Below are 20,414 nucleotides of genomic sequence, written 5' to 3'. Positions count from 1 at the left end.
TCTGTATGTGACTCAGTTTCCCATCTGTCCAGTGGAGACAACAGCACTTCCCTACCTCACAGGGATGTTTTGAGGATAAATCCATTGACGATGGTGAGGGGCACTAGACAACTACCTTAGTTTGCTGACTCAGGGCACAAGCAGCAGAGAATCATAGACGTTTGTGCTGGGAAAGACCTCTTGCGGTTTTCTTCCTTCAGCCGCTGCAGTGGATGGTCTATAAGATCAAGAGCATTATTTTCTACTAAAAAGAATAAGTATCTTTTGTTGAAGCCAAGTGTAATCTGCTGCCCCGGAGGAACAGGACTTGCACACTGCAATTTTATACCTTATAGCATAGGTGCTGGAACTGGGGGTGCTGCCACACCCCCTAGTTTGAAGTGGATTCCATTATATCCAGGATTTACAGTTTGGTTCAATGGGTCTCAGCACCCCCACTGTAAAAATTGTTCCCGAACCCCTGCCTTAGTTTACTAGAATAGCCTACTAGGCTACATCTGACACCTTATAGTCTACTGTATGTAGGTTATTTGAATGTTGACCCAAAGTCTCTCTTATGTCCTTGAATGCTTGTGGGGAAGGAGAGGAAGGAATTATCAGAATTAGAGCATCCTAACTTTCATTTTTCTCATAACAGCTGCACAGGCCAGGGGATTCTGTACACGGTCATTAATTTGTGTTTGATGTCATCATGGGCATTCCTGGGGTGTTTGACATCATAAGCAAAGCCATGGCGGGGCTGTGATGTCAAGATAGTCCCACCTCTTCAGCTTCCAGCGTCTCACTCACTGCAGATGCAGTGCCTAATGTAACGAGGCCCCACTCTCTGTGTTGTATAATATCAATGAGATCTGAGCCGGAAGGGCAGATGACAAGCGTCATGATGGAACAGACAGGACCAGGAGCGTCTCTGAATTTTCCAGCCCCCTTTAATGATGTTGTAAAGAGATCGGGGTGATTAATTAGCAGGGAAAGGCCCAATGTGAGTTACATCCTCTGTCAGTTTGGACCGAGTACCCGAGGTCATCTTCAGACAGTGCGCGGACCGCAGACGTCAGGCTTTGAAGCCACGACAAGAGAAATTTAACCTGAGCCCGCTTGTGGTTTATAATTCATTGATCCATTTGCCTTGGAACGATGCTTTCTCCTCCCAGCGGAGGATTATTCTGCGTGAGCGTGTGGCTGGCCGTGTCTCAGCCGCTACTATTTTGGGTGGGTGGGTGGTTTCCAGATGCCTGTTCCATGCCCAGAACCACTAGGATCAAACTAATGCAGTTGAACCCCCACGCTTGGTGCATGCTTTATGCCGCCCCATTCGTCTGGGTTTGGGGAAGCCAGACATGTCTTGTCAGTCGTAGAATTAGCTCTGCAGGTGGTTGGCATAGAAACCATTAAGGCTGCAATACATCACTAGGGGCTTTTTTTAGCTCTTCCATGTAAATCCGTTTCTGTAGTAACACTTCTTTTTTTTTTTTTTTTTTTTGGTTCCCTGTGAAATATTTACACTCTAACTCCCACGGACCTTTCTGTTAAATATCTCTGAATGTGTGCACAGACCCAGCCGGAGATGCACTCTGCCAACACACAGACAGACGCGAAGCAGCAGGCTAGAATTGCACTGATTTTCCAAGCTCTGAGCTATCACCCAGACCTTACTTTATCATTTGCATTGCAGTAGCTACTAGTCACAGACAACCCCTCCCTCCCCCGCCATTAGGCTAGCCACTCTCCCACCATATCTTTGCATCCTTGTCCGATCAGACCCCAATTTTCATTGGCACTAGGGCTCCTTTACACCACACCATGATTGTGAATGAGAATCAAATTCACAGTCTTCTCGCGCTCTATTTTTATCAGAGTCGGTCAGCTGAGGCGTAGACTTGGGAATCAGACTTGGGGGTGGGAAATCTGTGTCAGCCTCTGGAAGAAAACTTGTTCAAGTCACGTGGGTAACCTAACGCCTATTGAAATCAATGCAAATTAGACACCTAAATACCTTTGAGGATCTGGGCCTTAGACCAAACGTTTCTAGGGTGGATCCCTAAACTACTTCTTAAACAAGGTGGCTGAGCTTTTCCCAGAGATGCCCACATCTCTCATTGCATGTCAGTCAAAGTCTATGTTTGGGCACACAAACTTCAAAAATGTAGCCATAATCTCTGTCTCCCTTGGCTTCCCCATCTGTAAAATGGGAATACTGATCTCAGCTTGCCTCACATGAAGGTCTTGGGAGATTCGATTCACAGAGGTTAGCAAAGCACGCTGAGAGCTTCAGACGGAAGGGCCTAAAGATGAAAAGGCCTATATCTGAGCAAGGGATCTTTATTACATTATAGAAATCATTTTGATATATGATCAGGGACCTTGATGTTCCCATTTTTTCCATTTGTTCTTGGAACTAGAGACGGAGCCCTGCTTTTTGGGCCAGATCCAAAGTCCTCATGACTTCCCTGTTTGACTTCATTGGGTTTTGGATCGGACTCTGAATTTGCATGGTCAGTCACTTTCCTTTCCCTTTTCCTTCCCCCTCCATCTGAGTTGCATAATACCCAGCTGTGTTGTCAGAAATGTCAGTCATGACTCTTTTAAGGACTATGGGTTCAATCCTGCCAGGTGCTTGGCACCATTCAGCACCAAGTTTCGGGATACCAATAATATCCAATGGGGTTATGACATCCCAAACGCACCTGGGACCTCGAGCTATTGGGTGAAATGGTTATTGACTCATACCAGCATAATGACTGGCTTGTAATTAACCAGCCAATCAAATGACAGAACTTGCTCTTTCATTTGCTTGCTGTAAATTACAAAGCAAATTCGACCTGTACATGTAATAAATAATGGCAGAGGGTGGTCTTTCAATCCTGTGATGACATCAGCAAGGAACTGTAGATTAAAGGGACATGATTAGACTAAACACATCATTTTCAAGACTAGCAAATGACTGTCCCTTTTGATTAAAGGCCTTCTGTTATTAAAACAGGAATAATTGCAAATGCGATGGTCATCATTAACACATTTGTTTTCTTCTGACACTTTACTTATGGTAATTTTTTTGAAAAGCGGCTATACAATTTTAGGGCAATTTCTGTATACGATTCAGTGCCTATAGAGGCAAATAGATACTTAATGGTATATACCAAAGTGCCTAAATGAGTTAGATGTCTGCCTCCCTTTGAAGTCCATGGGAGTTTGGAGCCTGTCCTTCTTAGGCACAACTGTCAATCTCATTAGGTGCCTATTCACATCTTTAGGGGTCTACATGCCTTTGGAACTCTGGCCTCAAGTCACTTTTGCAAATGGGACTCAGGGATGGAATTCACAAAGGTGCCTGCTTGCCTAATTCCCATGGAAATCAATGGAAATTAAGCACCTCGGTACTTTTGTGAATACCAGCCCGGTGTCACTTAGGCGCTTTAGAAAATGTTACCCTCAGACGACCAAAAGGTAGAACTGGTCACTTCCTGCTTTGGTTTATTTTATGTTTTGCTGAGTAGTTTTTATGTCCCACAAAGCAGCAATATTTGGAGCAAATACTGCGGAGGGATGCCAAAGCCCAAACAAAACATGGTATTGTTGTAATTAAAACAAAACAACTACTCATGGAAACATTTCTATTGATCTTAAGAGATTTGTAAAAGCTGATTCTTCAGTATTGCCAGTGCTAAGGGTTCAAAAATCATGAGCCAAGCTCCCCACATATCATGATTAAGGCTACAAGTTGGTCATGGAGGTCACGGATTCCAGGATTTTAACGTGACCTCCACAACTTCAGGCTCTGGCTTCCATGATTTATTGTTTATCGCCCACATCCTGTCCGTGAGTTTTACTAAAAATACTCATGACAAAATCTTAGCCGTACTCATGATCAGCTTAACAATCATTTTTAGGATATTTTTAGGAGCTGGGTTCTCTGAACTTGCTTTTCTGTTTAAGCTTTTAGCGTGCACGTGAGAGGCAGTGTGACTTAGTGGGTAGAGCACTGGACTGGGATGTAGGAGGCCTGGTTCTAGACTGTAAGCTCCTTGGGGCCGGGACCAAGTTTTGATTCTGTGTTTGCACAGCACCTCACCAATGGGCTCCTGGTCCTTGACTAGGGTTCATCGGTACTATGACAATGAAAATAAAATAATAAGAGTCCTGGTTCTGCCACTGGCCAGCTGGGTGATATTGGGCATGTCCCTTCTGCCTCAGTTTCCCCATCTGTAAAATGGGGATAGCCATACTGCCCTTTGTAAAGCCCTTTGAGTTCCACTGATGAAAAGTGCAATCTTAGAGGAAGGTGGTGGTTATTATTTTCCAGCTTTTCTGTGCAATCACAAAGGCTAGAAATGTAATTTAAAAAAAACTGAAATGACATTCTGATGTAATCACTGAATTTCAGGCATTCCATAAAACACCAAATAGCACAAGAGTTGGCAAAGACTGGATTGATTTTTTTTTTTTAAATAAGGCGACTTGCAACCTGTGTCCACTTCCCTCAAAGTCAATAGGAGTTTTACCAGCAATATTTAAATTGGCGCAGAGCCTGTGCAGCGTGGTCTTGAATTCCTCCGACTGTGTTCCTTTGCAAAGGACCAGTGCAATGTCTGTGCACTATTTCAGTCCCACGAAAGCCTTGTTTTGAGGGCTTAACTGGTGCCTGAGCCTTGTGCTGGTCTTTTGCACAGGAGTGGAAGGTGCTCTCTCTTGGTTTGGCTAGAGAACGCAAACAGGTGACTGGAATGGATACGGAAATAACTACACTGACCCTCCCTGATTAATTCGTATTTGTGTCTTTCAGGTCTGACAAAACCTTACAAGACATAGTCTACAAACTGGTCCCTGGGCTTTTCAAAGGTACAGCTACAGACAACAACACTCAGATCAAGTGATAATGGTGATGATTTGGGGGTAGTGCTCTGTGTTGGCCCAACTCTGCTCCTGTTGAAGTCGATCCCGTTACGTCATCGGAAGCGGGGTTAAAGGGCTTGTGAAATTGCCACCCTTACGCCCTGTGCAAACACAGAAGTTGCACCCCTTTCACTACACCGGGTTAGTTACAGTGGTACAACCTGCTTTAGTGTGGACGCAGTTATGTCGGTATAAAGGAGCTTATACTGGTGTAGCTATTTCCATAGGGGGAATAAGCTATCCCAGTATGGGACACATTCAAACCAGTATCGCTGCATCCACATGAAGGCTTATACTGGTATAACTGTATTGGTAAAACATCACACTCCCAACTGGGCATAAATATGGTGTAGACCGGGCCTTGAGCTTCTATTCTCCCTCTCTTTTTATTCTCTCTTTCTCATCTCTTCCTTGCTTTGATTTATCTTCTCTTGCAGATGAAATGAAGAGACGGCGTGACTTCTATGCAGCCTACCCCATGGCAGACGGTAAGTGTCTGCAGACAGGAATAGCCTCAGCGTTTCTTCCTTTCGGTTCTCTTCTCCTCTCTGTCTTGATGCTAAATACATTTTGGGAAGGGTTTAACGTCTCTCTTCCTGCTCCCTGTGTAGTTCCCAATGGGTCTAATGAGGATCGTGGGGAAGTTTCCGAACAAGACAAAGGGAACCTGACAGATGATGAAATTGTCAGCTTATCCATAGAGTTTTACGAAGGAATGAGGTAAGATTTTGTTGCTGTTGCTTAACTTCTTCTGTTCTGAGTCAAAATCCTGCCCTTTCTGGCTACCTCTAAGATCTTATTTGCGGGAATGGATCGAATCCTGAAGACTGTTCTCAGTGTTCTCGGTCTTTCTTTACTCAGGTAAAGCTACAGTTCAGGTCAGTGGGAGTTTTACCAGTATAAATACTCAGGTGGGAGATGTATGCCTCTCCGTAGGGCTGGCACAAGCCTTAAATACCTTAGCTGCTCATGTGGCCCCTATTACCATATAATCTGAGCACCTCACAAGCTAATGTATTTATCCAGCACCCCAGTGCGGCAGAGCGGTGTTGTTATTCCCATTTTTACAGATGGGAAAACTGAGGTACAGCGCGGCTAAGTGACTTGCCCAAGTCGCAAAGGAAGTCTGTGGTAGAGCAGGGAACTGAGACGTTCTAGGCGAGCGCCCTAACCACCGGCCCATCCTTCTTCTCCAGCCTGTTTATCCCTTAAGTCTCCCTTGCGCTTGCCGTCTACTGAAAGATGTGATTCATCCCTGCACAAAGTACAACCCAGTAATGGCTAGACAGGTGGTGAACTGTGATCGCTCCCATTGACTGGCTGCCCACCTGTGTCTGTCGTCTTATACTCAAATCAAGCTTTTTGAAGGAGGGACCAGAGGCGCCGACTCCGTGGCTCCAGGGCTGGAGCACCCACGTGGAAAAATTAGTGGGTGATCAGCACCCACTGGCAGCCAGGCTCCCCCTTTTCCTCCCCCCCGAGCACGCTGAGTCCCCACTTCTCTGCCTACCTCCCAGTGCTTCCTGCTGCCAAACAGCTGTTTGGCGGCGTTAGCACGCTCTGGGAGCGGGTGGGGGGAGGAGCAGGAACGTGGTGCGCTCAGGGGAGGAGGCGGGGAAGAAGCAGGGCCGGGGGTGGGGATTTGGGAAAGGGGTTGGAATGGAGGCAGGGAAGGGGCGGGGCCTCATGGAAGGCGTGGGGTGGGGACAGGGACAGAGAAGGGGAAGTTGGTGCCTATGGCAGGGACCATATTTTTTTTTTGGTTGTGTGTTTGTACAGCAGCTAGCACAATGGGTCCATGGGTCCGTGCTCAGGGCTCCTGGGCACTAGGGCATTGCATCCTCTTCTATTTATATTACCTCAGCTCTGCACCATGCTCCACTTGTTTGCCTCGTCCGCCTGTTACCTCTTATCTCGTAGACAGTGACCGATGAGGCAGGGACTATCGTAGGTGTGTACAGAACCTAGCACAGTGGTGCCCAACCTGGCTGTGATAGCGACACACATGTTAGGCAATAACAAATCATCTCTATGAAAATACTGTCAAATTTAGCAAGAGCAGAGCTGGGCAAATAATTCAAACAAATACCGGGGGAGAGAGGATTTTTTCTGTCGTCATTCGCTTTGGTGCTGCTCATGCGTCACTTTGTCTTTGTGTCATCAAGTTTTACTGGCCCAAATTCTCCTGCAACCTTGCAGGTTCGAATGCTTCGTTCACTTTCCTGGTGCATTCTCTCCTCGTACTTTGAGACTCTTCTAACCATAACGTCTGAGCAACTCACTGACATTCAGGGAATTTATCCTCACAACACTGCTGAGAAGTAGGGACAAGTTAATGGATACAATTTCCCAAAGTGCCTAAGACCCAGTAGTATTTAGGTGCCTAATTCCCATTGAAATGTGAGCATTGGGGCCTAACAAACTTAAGAAAATGTTGCTCTTTATCCTTGTTTTCCAGATGGGGAAACTGAGGCTGGGGAGAGATTAAGGTTTATTTTTTTTCCCCAGCTTTCATTTCGCCACCCACACAGAGTGCTTAGATTTTTCCAAAAAGCGCTCAGCCCCTAGCAGCTTCCAGCGAGAACACTGAATGCTGCTAGCACCCCTGCACAGGGGGAATTTCAGCCAATCAGTTTGATTCTCCACTCCTTTGCATCCGTTTCACATGCCACTGTCCTCCCTGGGGTGACTTCTGGCTCACCCTGGTGTTAACAAGAATCGGATCTAGTCTATTTAGTTCAGCGGGGTGAGGAGTGGGTCTGGTTGGTTTCGAATGGGACCAGATTAAAACTTGGCCAGGTATTTCAGCAGCCCCCCTTGTAGAGATCCCACGTATCTCCAGCACGGTGGCCTGATCCAAAGCTTATTGTAATCAAAGGAAGGACTCGTGTTGGCTTTGGAGTGGAAAGGCTCTAGCCAAAGTCACCCATATACATTGAAGATGCCCCATCCAGGGGTTAACTATACACTCCCGGGTCCTGTTTCAATGGGCGTTAGGTACCTAAGCACCTTCCTGAATCCCAGCCCATGTGATTTATTGACTTTTAGGGCTGAAAATAAACCCTGTGTATGGTTTGGGAAGAGGCTTTGAATACTCTTGTTTTCTTCAGTAGCAGAGATCTTGAGTAAGATTCTGGATCTTGACGTCTAGTGGGCAGGATTTCCCCCGAGCGCTTGATTGCCCTGGAAAGGTTTCCATGCACTGCATAGAAACTGCTTGAGTTGGCAGGGAAGATAAACCTCTAGGCTGTTCTTTCATTAGGACCTGGACCCTATAGTTCTATAGTTGATTTAGGCATTTGGGGGGGGGGGGGAGTGTCGATCTAAGTTACGTAGGGTGACCAGATGTCCCGATTTTATAGGGACAGTTCTGATTTTTGGGTCTTTTTCTTATATAGGCTCCTATTACCCTCACCTCCTGTCCCAATTTTTCACATTTGCTCTCTGGTCACCCTAAAGTTACACAATTTCAGCTACGTGAATAACATAGCAGAAGGCGACGTACTTAGATCGACTTACCGCGGTGTCTTCACCGCGATGAGTCGACTGCTGCCGCTCCCCTTCGACTCTGCCTGCGCCTCTGGCGGCGCTGGAGTACAGGAGTCGACGGGAGAGCACTCGGGGGTCCATTTATCGCATCTAGAAGAGATGCGATAAATCGACCCCCGCTGGATCGATCGCTGCCTGCCGATCCGGTGAATAGTGTAGCCATACCCTTAGAAATGGTCGTGTACAGACTATAGAGCCTCAGGTGTGTTGTGGGTGTGCAGAGGCTAATTACGCTTATGAATGGAGGGCTCGTCATGTGACCTGAAGTCATCTGTGTGGAGCACTGTAGCTGCAATACACAAGCGAAAACAAAGCCCTGAGTCGACGGCATCCAGAATGGCAGAGCATATTGCAGTCACGAAGCCTTTTATACGCTGGCTCTATGGCTTAGCTGGAGATGATTAGATGGAAAGTGCCTCTCAGAAAGAAATTAACTCTTGTGTCATGACTGCCTTGGCAAGGTTACTATCCCCTCTCCGTGGTTAAGGGGGCGACTTTATTTTCTGTTGCTTTTTTACAAACATGCTCATTCTGTCCCTTCTTCCCTAGAGATGAAAAGAAAGGGACGATTGAAAACGGGGATGCGGAGAAGGAAAAGGTAAGTGCTGCCAGGCTGATCGCCTAGAGAGACCTGCAGGTAAACAAAAGAGGTCCCAGTCAGTGTGGGGACTGGGCAGGAGGTAGCGGAAAGCAGGGCTGATGCTTCCTGCACTGGGGCAGCTCCGCTAGTGCTTGCACTAGGGTCTGTGCAAGCTCCAAAGAGCTTGAAGCGGAAGCCACATTTTGTTGCTTTTGGCAGGGGGGATGAGACAGCAACAGATGATCACTTCTTTCCCCTGGCCTTTGAGCTGCTGCTCCCCCCACCCCAATAATCCTGTCTCCAGCCCTCCGCGCGGTTTTACACATGGCTCCAAATAAAGAATCAAACTCACTCCAAGAAATGGCGTTTTACGAAGGTTGGGTGCGGTGCAAAGGCCTAGGACTGATCTAAGCATTGGGGCAGATAGGTAGGAACTACTAGGATCATGGTACGGGTGGGGAATCTGAGGGGCAGAAATCAAGGCCCACTTTTTTAAAGGGGGCCAGTGACTTCGGGTGTTTCAAATTTTGGATGCCCAACTCCTGATGGACATTTTGCCCAGATCTTCAAAAGGTCTTTAGATGCCTAACTCCCAGTGATTTCAATCTGAGGCTCTGGATCTGACTTTCAGAGGGACTGAGGCCCTGTAGCTTTTATTGATTTCAACTACAATCTGGGGTGGTCTTTGCTATTCACATAACAATCAAGGAACTACACAGACACAAATTCTCCGTCCTGTATTATGCAGGAGGTCAGACTAGATGCCATAATGGTCCCATCTGGCCTTAAAATCTATTAGTCTAAATAATGGCGTTTACTGTATATTCACCCCATGCAAGGATTAGCTATATAGACGCTGTGGCGCTTACTGGGTTCTGGCAGCTACTAAAACACAACGCAGTGAGCATCACTAGAGAGCTCACAAACTATTTAAAAGGACACCACCCTATTCCTGGGCACTACAAGCACCCTCTGAAAGGCAGGCCCAAGATGTCTCCAACTGGACATCCAAAAATCCGTGGTTGCTTTAGGAAATTTGCGCTCCCAGTCCCACAAAGCACATCTGTCACTTTAAGGACAATTAGTTCTAATTCTTTGTTGGGCCAGGGCCTGAGTGAACCTTGCCCAAGGGCCATAAGCAGTCTGCTGGATGAGGTTAGAACTCAAGCCTTCCTGGCTCCCAGCTCTGTGCTTACAGCAAATGATCCAAGATAAATTTTTTTTTCTAGAGTTTGGCACTATTAATCCTGCGAATTTCAATTTGAGCTCATCTTCCTTCTGAAATATTAGTAAGGAGGAAATCAACACAGACACACGTGTATAATACGTTTCTCTGTATAAATATATAAAGACACTGTTAGTTCTCTGGTTACCTCATTCTGCTTACACCGTGCAGCCCTTGAGAGATCGAATGATCTGATTTTTAGTCTAACCAGTTAGCAAGATATTTATTTTGGTCCTAGTTAATGGGGTGTGAGTCGTTTTATGTCCCAGAGGCCTCCAAGTTAAAAATCAGTCGAAGGCATTTTTCTGCTGCTGCTGTTTTCTCTGTGAGGCGCTTTACCCCCTGCTCCCCCCCTTGCGTTGCAAAACCAGAACAGTATAGATTGCAGCAGAGCCCTTTGCGTGTGACCTGCAGGGCTTTCACGCCCCCCCTGCTCTGTTTGTGTACGATAGATTTACAGCTGCTCCTGTACGTATTTCATCCCCTCTCCTGTTCCAGCTGCTCAGCTCTCAGTAACACTCTTCTCTTCCCCTCCTCCCCCTGCCTTCTCTCCGGTCTGGCCCCAGAAGAACGGTGTAAGGTTCCTCCGGTGTCCTGCTGCCATGACAGTCATGCATCTGGCTAAATTTCTCCGCAATAAGATGGATGTTCCCAGCAAGTACAAAGTGAGTAGCGAGCGACTGGCAACCGGTCCTCGGTCACGGCTTGATCTGCTGACCTCTGTCAAGGTCCCATGCAGTGCGTGCCCACTGGGGCAGTGCCCCTTAGGCCGGCTGCGTTTGGATGGTCGCTTGTTACGTCCATGGAAGGTGTATGAGCATTTAAACGTTGTCCCTGGGGCCTGCTGGCTTTGAACTGTCCCTTCTTACACCCCTCATTCTAAATACACACTGGGGTCCTCGCTGGGTTCAAAACCCGCATGTCCCCATTCTCTTTTCAATGCCGTTATTGCTGGAGATACTTCGATATTTAGCTCTTTAGGCCGGACCCTGACTGAGGCACTATTGCAATACAAAGCTGTATTATATATGATGGGCATTATAGTAGCACCTCAGGACCCCAACCAAGATTGCAACCCACCATTGCCTAGCACCGTGGTTCCCAAACGTTAACAGCCTGTGAACCCCTTTCACTAGCACGTCAAGTCTCACTAACCCCCTCCTAAAAATGAATATTTCCAGGGATTTTCTCCTGTACCCGAGTATAAATGATCAAAGCAGTGATCTTGGAAATATAACATTTGGTTTTATGGCATGCTTATTACACACTATTTATTATTAATTATTTATCATTACAGTATTTTTTATTACATTATGAAAACGGCAACACTCTTCCAAGATCTCACTCAAAACAGTTCCTCCTACACAAGCATTCAGGTCTTGAGCGGTCCAGGCAAACAGCACACGTTACAAAAAAGCTTAAACTTGTTCTTCATCATAATTTAAAAAACAAGACTAGCTGCCTATTTAATTTTAAAAACAGCAACAAATATCCACCTCCCTTTCCATTTCTTATAAGGAGTCTTGGCGTTTCAATCTCCTCACTGTGCTAGATATGCTTGCTTTGATCTGCTTAGCTCTTGGAAGTCCAGGGGCTCCGGGCTGCTGGCTCTGTCTGCCATTAGGGAATTTTTCCCCGAGAACCCCCTGTAACATTTCGTGAACCTCCAGGGGTTCACGAACCCCAGTTTGGGAACCACTGGCCTAGCACAATGAGGCCAGAGGAACAGCTGGCGTCAAGTTGCATCACTCCATTTGAAGTCAACGGCCTTGATTTTGCACCGGCAGAGGCTCTGCCCCCATCCGTTTCGGAAGAAGAGCGTATCTCAGAGAACCCCCTCCTTCCGCCTTTCCCCCAAAATAAAACCAAACACATTCTCGACACTCCGGCAGCCCTGCACCGGTGCTGGAAATTCCAATCTCCGAGACCTCCCCAGATTTTTCCGAAGATTTATTACGTGTTTCTCTTATTGAAAACACACACTTGTTTAAAGGCTTGGCAGTTGTCATACTACTACTTAGTACGTATTCACCCTGCTGTACAAACATTTGCTAATTAAGTCTTGCAGCCCTCTTTTAAATAAGCATCCGCCTCCTCATTCTGCACCCCAGGGGAAGCTAGACGTGCCCAGAGCCATTCAGCAAGCCAGCACAAGGGTTAGAACTCAGTCCACTAGACAACCCTCACCTAGCCGGTCTACCCAACAGGGCCTCCTTCAGAATGATTCTGACACTGATTCCCAGGGCCTACCAGGAGGGGACCTGACACGGGTCCATTGGACCCGATTCACTGCATTTTGTATAGAGTCACTCTGATTTGGTAGCATGTTTACATTCATTTTGCGCTGGTGTAAGTGACTGGGCAAAGTGTGGAGCAATGGTTAATCTCGCCCCGACTGCCCAATGTTCAAAAGAAGCTTAGAACCCCCTTCGGCGCAAAAGTAAGTGGCCAGATTTTCAAAAGAACGCAGCTCGGTTGGTGTTGGGCTCTTAGGAAAATCTGGTCTAAAGTGAGAATGGGGCACCGTGGAAATTATTTAGATGCCTAAATGGGAGCTGAGCTCTGTTGAGGAGGAAATCTGACCCCTTCTGTCCAACCATGGATTGGGAAGCAAGTTATTTTATTTTGTCCTTAGGACCCCTGGGGTCACTGGAGGGGGAAAGATTCACTGTGGTCTGTATTTGTCAGGTGGAAGTTCTCTACGAAGACGAACCTTTAAAGGAATATTACACGCTTATGGACATCGCCTATATCTATCCTTGGAGAAGGGTGAGTAAAAAACTCCCTCTTCTGTGCTGGAAGGATCTTTGTAATTTATTAAGATGCAGCGTGGTCCAGTGGGCAGGGCAATCGCCTGGGATCTAGGAGACGTGGGTGCCAGCCCTGGCTTCGTGGGTCACTTCCCTGTTTCCCCTTCCCTTGTCTGCTTGGTGTCCCATCTCCAAAGCTTAAAGTCTAGAGCAGAAGGCCTCTGAGTTACTACAGAGAATTCTTTCCCCAGTGGCTGGCTGGCAGGTCTCGCCCACATGCTCAGGGTCTAACTGATCACCCTAATTGGGGTCAGGAAGAAATTTTTTCCCCATGGCAGATTTGGTACAGACTCTGGAGTTTTTTTCACCTTCCTCTGCAGCGTGGAGGCACAGGTCACTTTTTGGTTTGAACTAGTGCAAATGGTGGATTCTCTGCAACTTGAAGTCTTTAAATCAAGATTTGAGGACGTCAGTAACTCAGCCAGAGGTTATGGGCTTATTGCTGGAGTGGGTGGGTGAGGGTCTGTGACCTGTAATGTGCAGGAGGTCAGACGAGATGATCATGATGGTCCCTACTGACCTTAAGTCTGAGTCTTCAGTACTGGGTTTCTCTCTTTATGTTCGCACAGCACCTAGCATAAGGGAGCCCTGATCTCTGCTGAAGTCCATAGATGCTACTGCAAGACTCCTAATGATTAATACCAGTTAATCAATACTAATTTTCAGGCAATAACTCAGCCTCTTTTCAAATGAAATCTTTTTGTGATGAGCGGGTGTTTTTTCAGTGGTAGATAATAACAATAGTTAGGGGAAAGGTTTCAGAAGGAGAGGTTTATTCTTCCAAAAATATCTTGGACCTCAATTTTCTAGACATGCTGGGCACCCACCACTCCAGCTGCAGCTAATGGGAGCTGCAGGGTGCTAAGAATCTTGCCAATTTTCATGATTTTATAAAATGATTCAGTCTAAACTAGCTGTTACCGCTCAAGAGAGAGCTCTTGGAGTCACTGTGGATAGTTCTTTGAAAACATCCATTCAATGTGCAGCGGCTGTCAAAAAAGCGAATAGGATGTTGGGAATCATTAAGAAAGGGATAAAAAATATGACAGAAAATATCATATTGCCTCTATATAAATCCATGGGATGCCCACATCTTGAATACTGCGTGCAGATGTGGTCGTCCCATTTCAAAAACAGGCATATTTGAATTGGAAAACATTCAGAAAAGGGCAGTAAAAATGATTAGGGGTATGGAACGGCTTCCATATGAGGAGAGAATAATAAGACTTGGAATTTTCAGCTTGGAAAAGACGTGACTAAGGGAGGGGGGGGATATGATTGAAGTCTATAAAATCATACTGGTGTGGTGAACGTAAATAAGGAAGTGGTGTTTACTCCTCATAGCACAAAAACTATGATTCAATTAAAAGGCATCTGGTCTAAAATAAACAAAAGGAAGAATTTCTTCACACACCACAGTCAACTTGTGGAACTCTTTGCCAGAGGACGTTGTGAACTCTGTTATGGTCTTGGCCTTCAAAAAAGAACGAGGTAAATTCATAGAGGGACAGGTCCATCAATGGCTATTAACCCAGATGGGCAGGGATGGTGTCCCTCGCCTCTGTTTGCCAAAAGCTGGGACCTGGCGACAGGGGATGGATCACTCAATGATTCCCTGTTCTGTTCATTCCCTCTGGGGCACCTGGCACTGGCCACTGTCAGAAGACAGGACACTGGGCTAGAGGGACCATTGGTCTGACACAGTCTGGCCGTTCTTATGTAGAGGGACCATTGTGAGTCTGACCTCCTGTATAACATGGGCCGTAGAACTTCCCACAGATATGTTCTAGAACATGGTTGTGGATAAAAGCCTGAAAATGTGACCATGAAAGGCAAAAAAAATCAGAAGGCAAATTAAAAAAAAAACAACAAAATAAATCCAGTTTATAAAAATCTCATGATTTTGGGGGCTTCACTTGCGATTTTTGACACTCCCCCTCCCCCCAGTGTTGGCAATACTGTGTTCAGCAACTCTGGGAAAAAAACCCAGGCCCCGACTATTACCCGCTGCCCCCACACCTGGAACAGGGGTGTGGCTGGCGCTTCCGAAGGGGCATCGGCAGGAGGGGAAAGTGCAGGGTTTGAAAACCGAGAGCCATCAAAAAACATGTTTCCCTTGTTGACGCTTTCTCTGCTCGAGCGTTTAATTAGAACCAGGTGCTCCGAAAAGCCTCGATTCACTCTCCCAGCCCGCGGTGGGGTGCGGGGGCGAACTTCCAACAACCGTCCTCTTCCTAGCCAGACATAGCTGCCTTGCACAAATCCACTGGTTTTTGTTTGTTTTTTAAAGGGGAAAAGGGTTTAACGTTACCCTTCTAAGTGATCGTTTCAAATGAACGCCAGCAACTCTAAATTTCCCCTTTTGTGGCTCGAGTCTTTAAAGCACTTCAGTTCCAATTCAGGAAAGCTCAGAAGGACCCAGATCAATGGGAGTTAGGCACCTAAATACCAGTGAGGATCTGGGTTAAAAGTACTGTTGAAGTCAATGGGACTTCATCACATGATTAAGCTCCTCTGTATTTAAGGTACTTGTCTGGCCCATAGCACTGTGATATCTGGGTCTCACAATCTTTAATGTATTTATTCTCAGCAGCCCTGGTAGGGAAGTACTGTTGTTCCCCTTTTACCGATAGGGAACTGAGGCACAGATGTTCAAAGGTATTTTGGTGCCTCACTACCACTGAATCACCATTTGAGGATCTGGACTTAGGCACCGAAATACCTTTGTAAATCTGGCCCAGAGAGAGTAAATGTCTTGCCCAAGGTCACACATGAAGTCTGTGGCAGAGCAAGGTCTTGAACCTTGGTCCTAGGTTTGGGGTCTAACATCTGGAACATCCTTTTTCTCCTAACATAGACTCATTAGATTGGCCACAGATCTAATCTAGTCCAATATCCTTTCTCTGACAGCAGTCAGTAGGACATGCTTTAGAAGAACAAAATTTCCTAATTGCTAGTAGTTAGAGATTGACTTAAATCCTGATGCATTTAAGCCCTTCTTAATGTTAATATATATTTTGGAAGAGAAACTACCTACTTTTTATCTATCAGAGGGGTAGCCGTGTTAGTCTGGATCTGTAAAAGCAGCAAAGAGTCCTGGGGCACGTTCTAGACTAACAGACGTATTGGAGCATGAGCTTTCGTGGGTAAAGTGGGTATTCACCCAGGAAAGCTCATGCTCCAATACGTCTGTTAGTCTATAAGGAACCACAGGACTCTTTGCTGCTTCTACTTTTTATCTGTGGCTGTTCTTGTTATCTATGTAAACATCTAGTCCTTGTTTGAATCTTGCTAAGTTTTAAACCACCATGACACCATGTGGCAATGAGTTCCACTGTTTGGTTGTGAAAAGATTATTTTCCTTTCATCGCTTTTGAATTTGCCATCTTCTAATTTTATTGAATTGTTGTCTGCATTTCCTGAAGTGGGGGCTTAAGCACATGCTTAACTTTAAGCAGACGAGGAGTCCCAATGAATGTGAGTCTAAGGGCTGTGCTGGACCAGTGCTCAACAGTTCACGTGATAAAGTCCTGGCTCCTTGAGAGACCAGCTAGGAAATTTTAGATGGTTTTCAGTAGGATATTTTTCACATTGCCACTTGCCAGTGGGTGGGTTTTAAGATGCATCTCATTTGAATTCCTGAATCCTTCATCACTTATTTCTGGAAGGCAGCCTGAAAATCTTTTCCACAGACTGGCTTTTAATCTTTCATGAACATCTAAATTCTTGAGCCAACTGGCTGAATTCCTGGAAAGACATCTCAGAACTTGAAATTTTACAGGTGTGCCTGGAAAGAGCCATTGGAAATTCATATGAAAATAAAACAAAACAATAAATCCTATATCCAAAGGATTGTGCACTTGCACAATGGGGCCTGGTTCATCAGTGCCTGCACCTCGTGTAGCCATTCAGACTAGTGGGTGTTGAACACCACGATTCTGGTGTAAAAAGCTACACAAAGTGCAGGACAAGGGAGAACTGTGACCATCAGATTCAATCCATTTCCCACTGAGAAACCAAATGGCAAATCTTCCATTCCAGCCAATGAAAGCATGTTGATGTCCATAATTTAATATTTCACTCATTCTGCCCTTCACTATTCTAGCCAAGTGCTGAGATTTTATTTGAGACAAAAATTTTCAGACTCTTTCAGTCCTGTGTTTTCTCTCTAGCATCATTCTTAGATCATAGTTTGGATATCCAGGCAGCCTGTGGGACGCAACGGATTGTGTATTATGGAGAAAGAACATAACGTCCTATAACAAACCATTTAAATGGTTAAAAGAACAAGGAGTCCTTGTGGCACTTTAGAGACTAACAAATAAATTAATAAATACATTTGTTAGTCTCCAAGGTGCCACAAGGACTCCTCGTTCTTTTTGCTGATACAGACTAACACGGCTACCACTCAGAAACCTGCCACCATTTAAATGGTTAGTTAATGAGATGATGCTACAGTCCTTTGGCAGAACTTTTTAACCACCATCATTATTACCCCAAAACTTTGTCAGGCAAGATATTTTGAAAATGTTTGTCAGAACTTAGAACCTACCTGTTTGCAGATGTTTCTTAATAATACTTAGTGCTTTTAATTCCTAGATCTCAAAGCATTTTATAGAGGGCTGGCAGTGTTTTAAAATGACATTGTCACATAGTTTTAGGTCATGAAAGGAGAAAATTTTAAACAGATTAATATTAATGGAAATAGTCTAGGTCTGAATTAAAAACAAAACATGAAACAGATCTGGGTTAGATGTTGAACATACCCTGCTACTCTCCCAAAGCATTCTGCAACCAGAACTTCAGGACTCCTAAACTTAAACTGAAACTGACCAGTCTACTTACACTGCTGAAGCAGAGGAATATGAGGGGGAAAAAGGAAACATTCATAAATGATAAAGTAAAATAAAAATTCATATAGTTTTAATAAAGAGGTGTTATTAGCAGCACAGGTAAGGACATGCAATTGGTTTAAGTAGGATTTTTAAACTGATACATTATTTTTTAAAAGGAACAGTATCTCCATTCCTCTCCTATGTATACGTCTAGCTTGAGAAGCCGCTGGCATGAACAATTTAGATTGTACTTAAACTTCATATTTTGTTTTGATGTTTGCCATTTTGAGACTTTTACAACATAAGCTTGTGGTACAAAGTTCAGTTAATTCAGGAGAATTAAACTGAACTCGGGAGTCACAACAGCAACGCCCTAATAAAACTGGGCTTTAGACGATCAGTGTATTGGATTGAGCTCCAAGCTAGCAGAGGACTTGGGACAGATTTAAGCCTGGGTTTTGTTGAATGGGGGCCCTGGTTGAGTTTTTAAATATGAAGTTAAATGCTATGCCATTGCATGCTCTGCTGTCAAGTCAGTTTATTTACACTGATGATTTGAGGGGCAACGTTCCCAGGAACAAACGGCAGTCAGATGCCTAACTCCTCTTGGCAGCTAATGGGAATTAGGCACCTTGGCTACCCCTTTATGCATTTGAACCTCTCCCCTTTAGCTTTACGTCTGAGTCCCAAACTGCCGTTCCAGACCTGAAGAAGAGCTTGTGGGGCTCAAAAGCTTGTCTCTGTCATCAACAGAAGCTGGTCCAATAAAAGAGATTATCCCACCCACCCTGTTTCTTTAATATCCTGAGACTGACAGCTCCAGCTACCCTACCTATGTCCAGACTAATTGGTGTAGATATCCGTGTGATTGTCTCTAAAAACACCCATGTGAACACCTTTTGTCTCCCTTCTCCCCACTGTAGAATGGGCCTCTCCCTTTGAAATACCGAGTGCAGCCAGCTTGCAAGAGACTAAAACTGTCCCAGCCTGCAAACTCTGAATGCACCAACACCAGCGGAGCATCCGAGTGCGAATCCGTCAGCGACAAAGCCAACAGCCCTGCCACCTTGCCTGCCACCTCCTCGTCCCTGCCAAGCCCTGCCACACCTTCCCACGGGTCGCCCAGCTCCAACACCACCACGATAAGCATCCCTGCCAACCCCGGCACCATACTCAATGGCACCTCGAACTGCCACCAAATGCCACCCTCCGCCAGCAGGGGGCGCAAAATGACTGTGAATGGCAGCACAGCATCGGCCTTGACCTAGAAGGGACCCCTTGGGCATGACTTTCCATTTTATATATAAATATATATGTGTATATAGGAAAAAAATTATACATACTTATTTTCTATTGATTGACCAGATTAATTTAAAATGCAAACAACAGACACAAAATGTGGTTGAGTATTTTTTAATGATTTTTTTTTTAAACTTTATGGAACTTGCATGCCATGAGCCCAAGTTTAGGTAAAAGCTGCAGCCCCTTCATTTTCTTTACCTTCGGTCACCCCAGGAGCTAATGGACTCACTAGTAGCGGACACACAGGTAATGGCAAAGCACATGGACCGAACGCCTCAATCCTCAGTGTAAGTGCATTTGTGGTTCTGTCACTTTCTTCCAAAAGGATGAGTCTTGTCCAGGCATTTCTTAAGAGTCACGTCTGATGTCATGCTTGTGTCAGCCTCCCCTACCCCCTTTCCTGACTGGTTTAGGGATGAAGAACCTAAAAGCAGGTGTTGAGTGTTTTGTGCATATGGACAGGCCGGAAGTGGGGCTTCGAGCTTTGTAAATCCTGCAGTTCTTCCACTATCCAAACTTTCATGGACTTTAAGTCAGAGGCTTGCCTGGAGTTAGGGCCATTGGCTAAAGTTTTCAAAAGTACCTAAATAATTTAGGAGCCCCAGTTCCACTGAAAGTCAATGACCTATGTGATTTAGGAGCCCAAATGACTGTGGTGCCTTTGAAAATGTTGCCCATAGGGTGTTATGTACAGAGCAGCCTAGGGGATTTAGACACATCTTCCATTAATTTAAAGGGACGAGTTTGGTCTGATTCCTCCCCCACCCTCCAGAGTGCATACAGGCCCAGCAGAAGCCAGCAAGAGCTGCAGGTGTTGGACACCTCTGAAAATCAGGTCCCGTGAATCACATTTTTCAAAAGAAGTCAGGGCCAGATTTCTGGGAACATGCTGAAGTGTGTTGTTTCCCTCCCCCTAAATCTTGCCCGTATGCATCTACATCCCCTCTCCTGCTTTAAATTTCTCAGCCAGAGGCTCCTTTCCTGGCTCCCTTTAGAATGACAGCTTTTCCCACTGCCGTGTTGCAATGTCTTATCTGATCATCTTAATCACTGGGTAATCTCCAAAGAGAATTTCCATCCCTCTGTAAATACATCCCTGCTCCCGTCTTCTCTTCATAAGGATGTTCCCCCTACATTTCTGTGCAGTGGGGCAGGAAGGGGGAGAGATCTCAGCTTTAAGGGCCACCAAAGCACATTCCACTTGGAGGTGGTCTTGGCGA

At 45.5% G+C, this 20,414-nt stretch overlaps 1 protein-coding gene across 6 annotated transcripts in view; it reads left to right on the top strand.

Moving 5' to 3' along the window:
• PCGF2 (polycomb group ring finger 2) overlaps positions 1-19,307 on the top strand; it is a 34,986-nt gene extending 15,679 nt beyond the window's left edge. For 5 of the 6 annotated variants that reach the window (XM_039516956.1, XM_039516958.1, XM_039516959.1 and 2 more), the window contains exons 4-10: positions 4,784-4,839; positions 5,331-5,381; positions 5,505-5,613; positions 8,992-9,040; positions 10,814-10,912; positions 12,936-13,016; positions 18,816-19,307. In XM_039516956.1, the coding sequence (XP_039372890.1) occupies positions 4,784-4,839; positions 5,331-5,381; positions 5,505-5,613; positions 8,992-9,040; positions 10,814-10,912; positions 12,936-13,016; positions 18,816-19,160 (790 nt within the window). In that variant the 3' untranslated portion in view covers positions 19,161-19,307. The remainder of the gene's footprint in view (positions 1-4,783; positions 4,840-5,330; positions 5,382-5,504; positions 5,614-8,991; positions 9,041-10,813; positions 10,913-12,935; positions 13,017-18,815) is intronic. The other variant, XM_039516961.1, reaches the window with a different exon arrangement.
• The last annotated feature ends 1,107 nt before the right edge of the window (positions 19,308-20,414 follow it).

The sequence above is a fragment of the Mauremys reevesii genome, linkage group 27, assembly GCF_016161935.1.
Source record: "Mauremys reevesii isolate NIE-2019 linkage group 27, ASM1616193v1, whole genome shotgun sequence".
NCBI classification, from domain to species: domain Eukaryota; kingdom Metazoa; phylum Chordata; order Testudines; family Geoemydidae; genus Mauremys; species Mauremys reevesii.
This window is presented reverse-complemented; position numbering and strand designations above follow the sequence as displayed.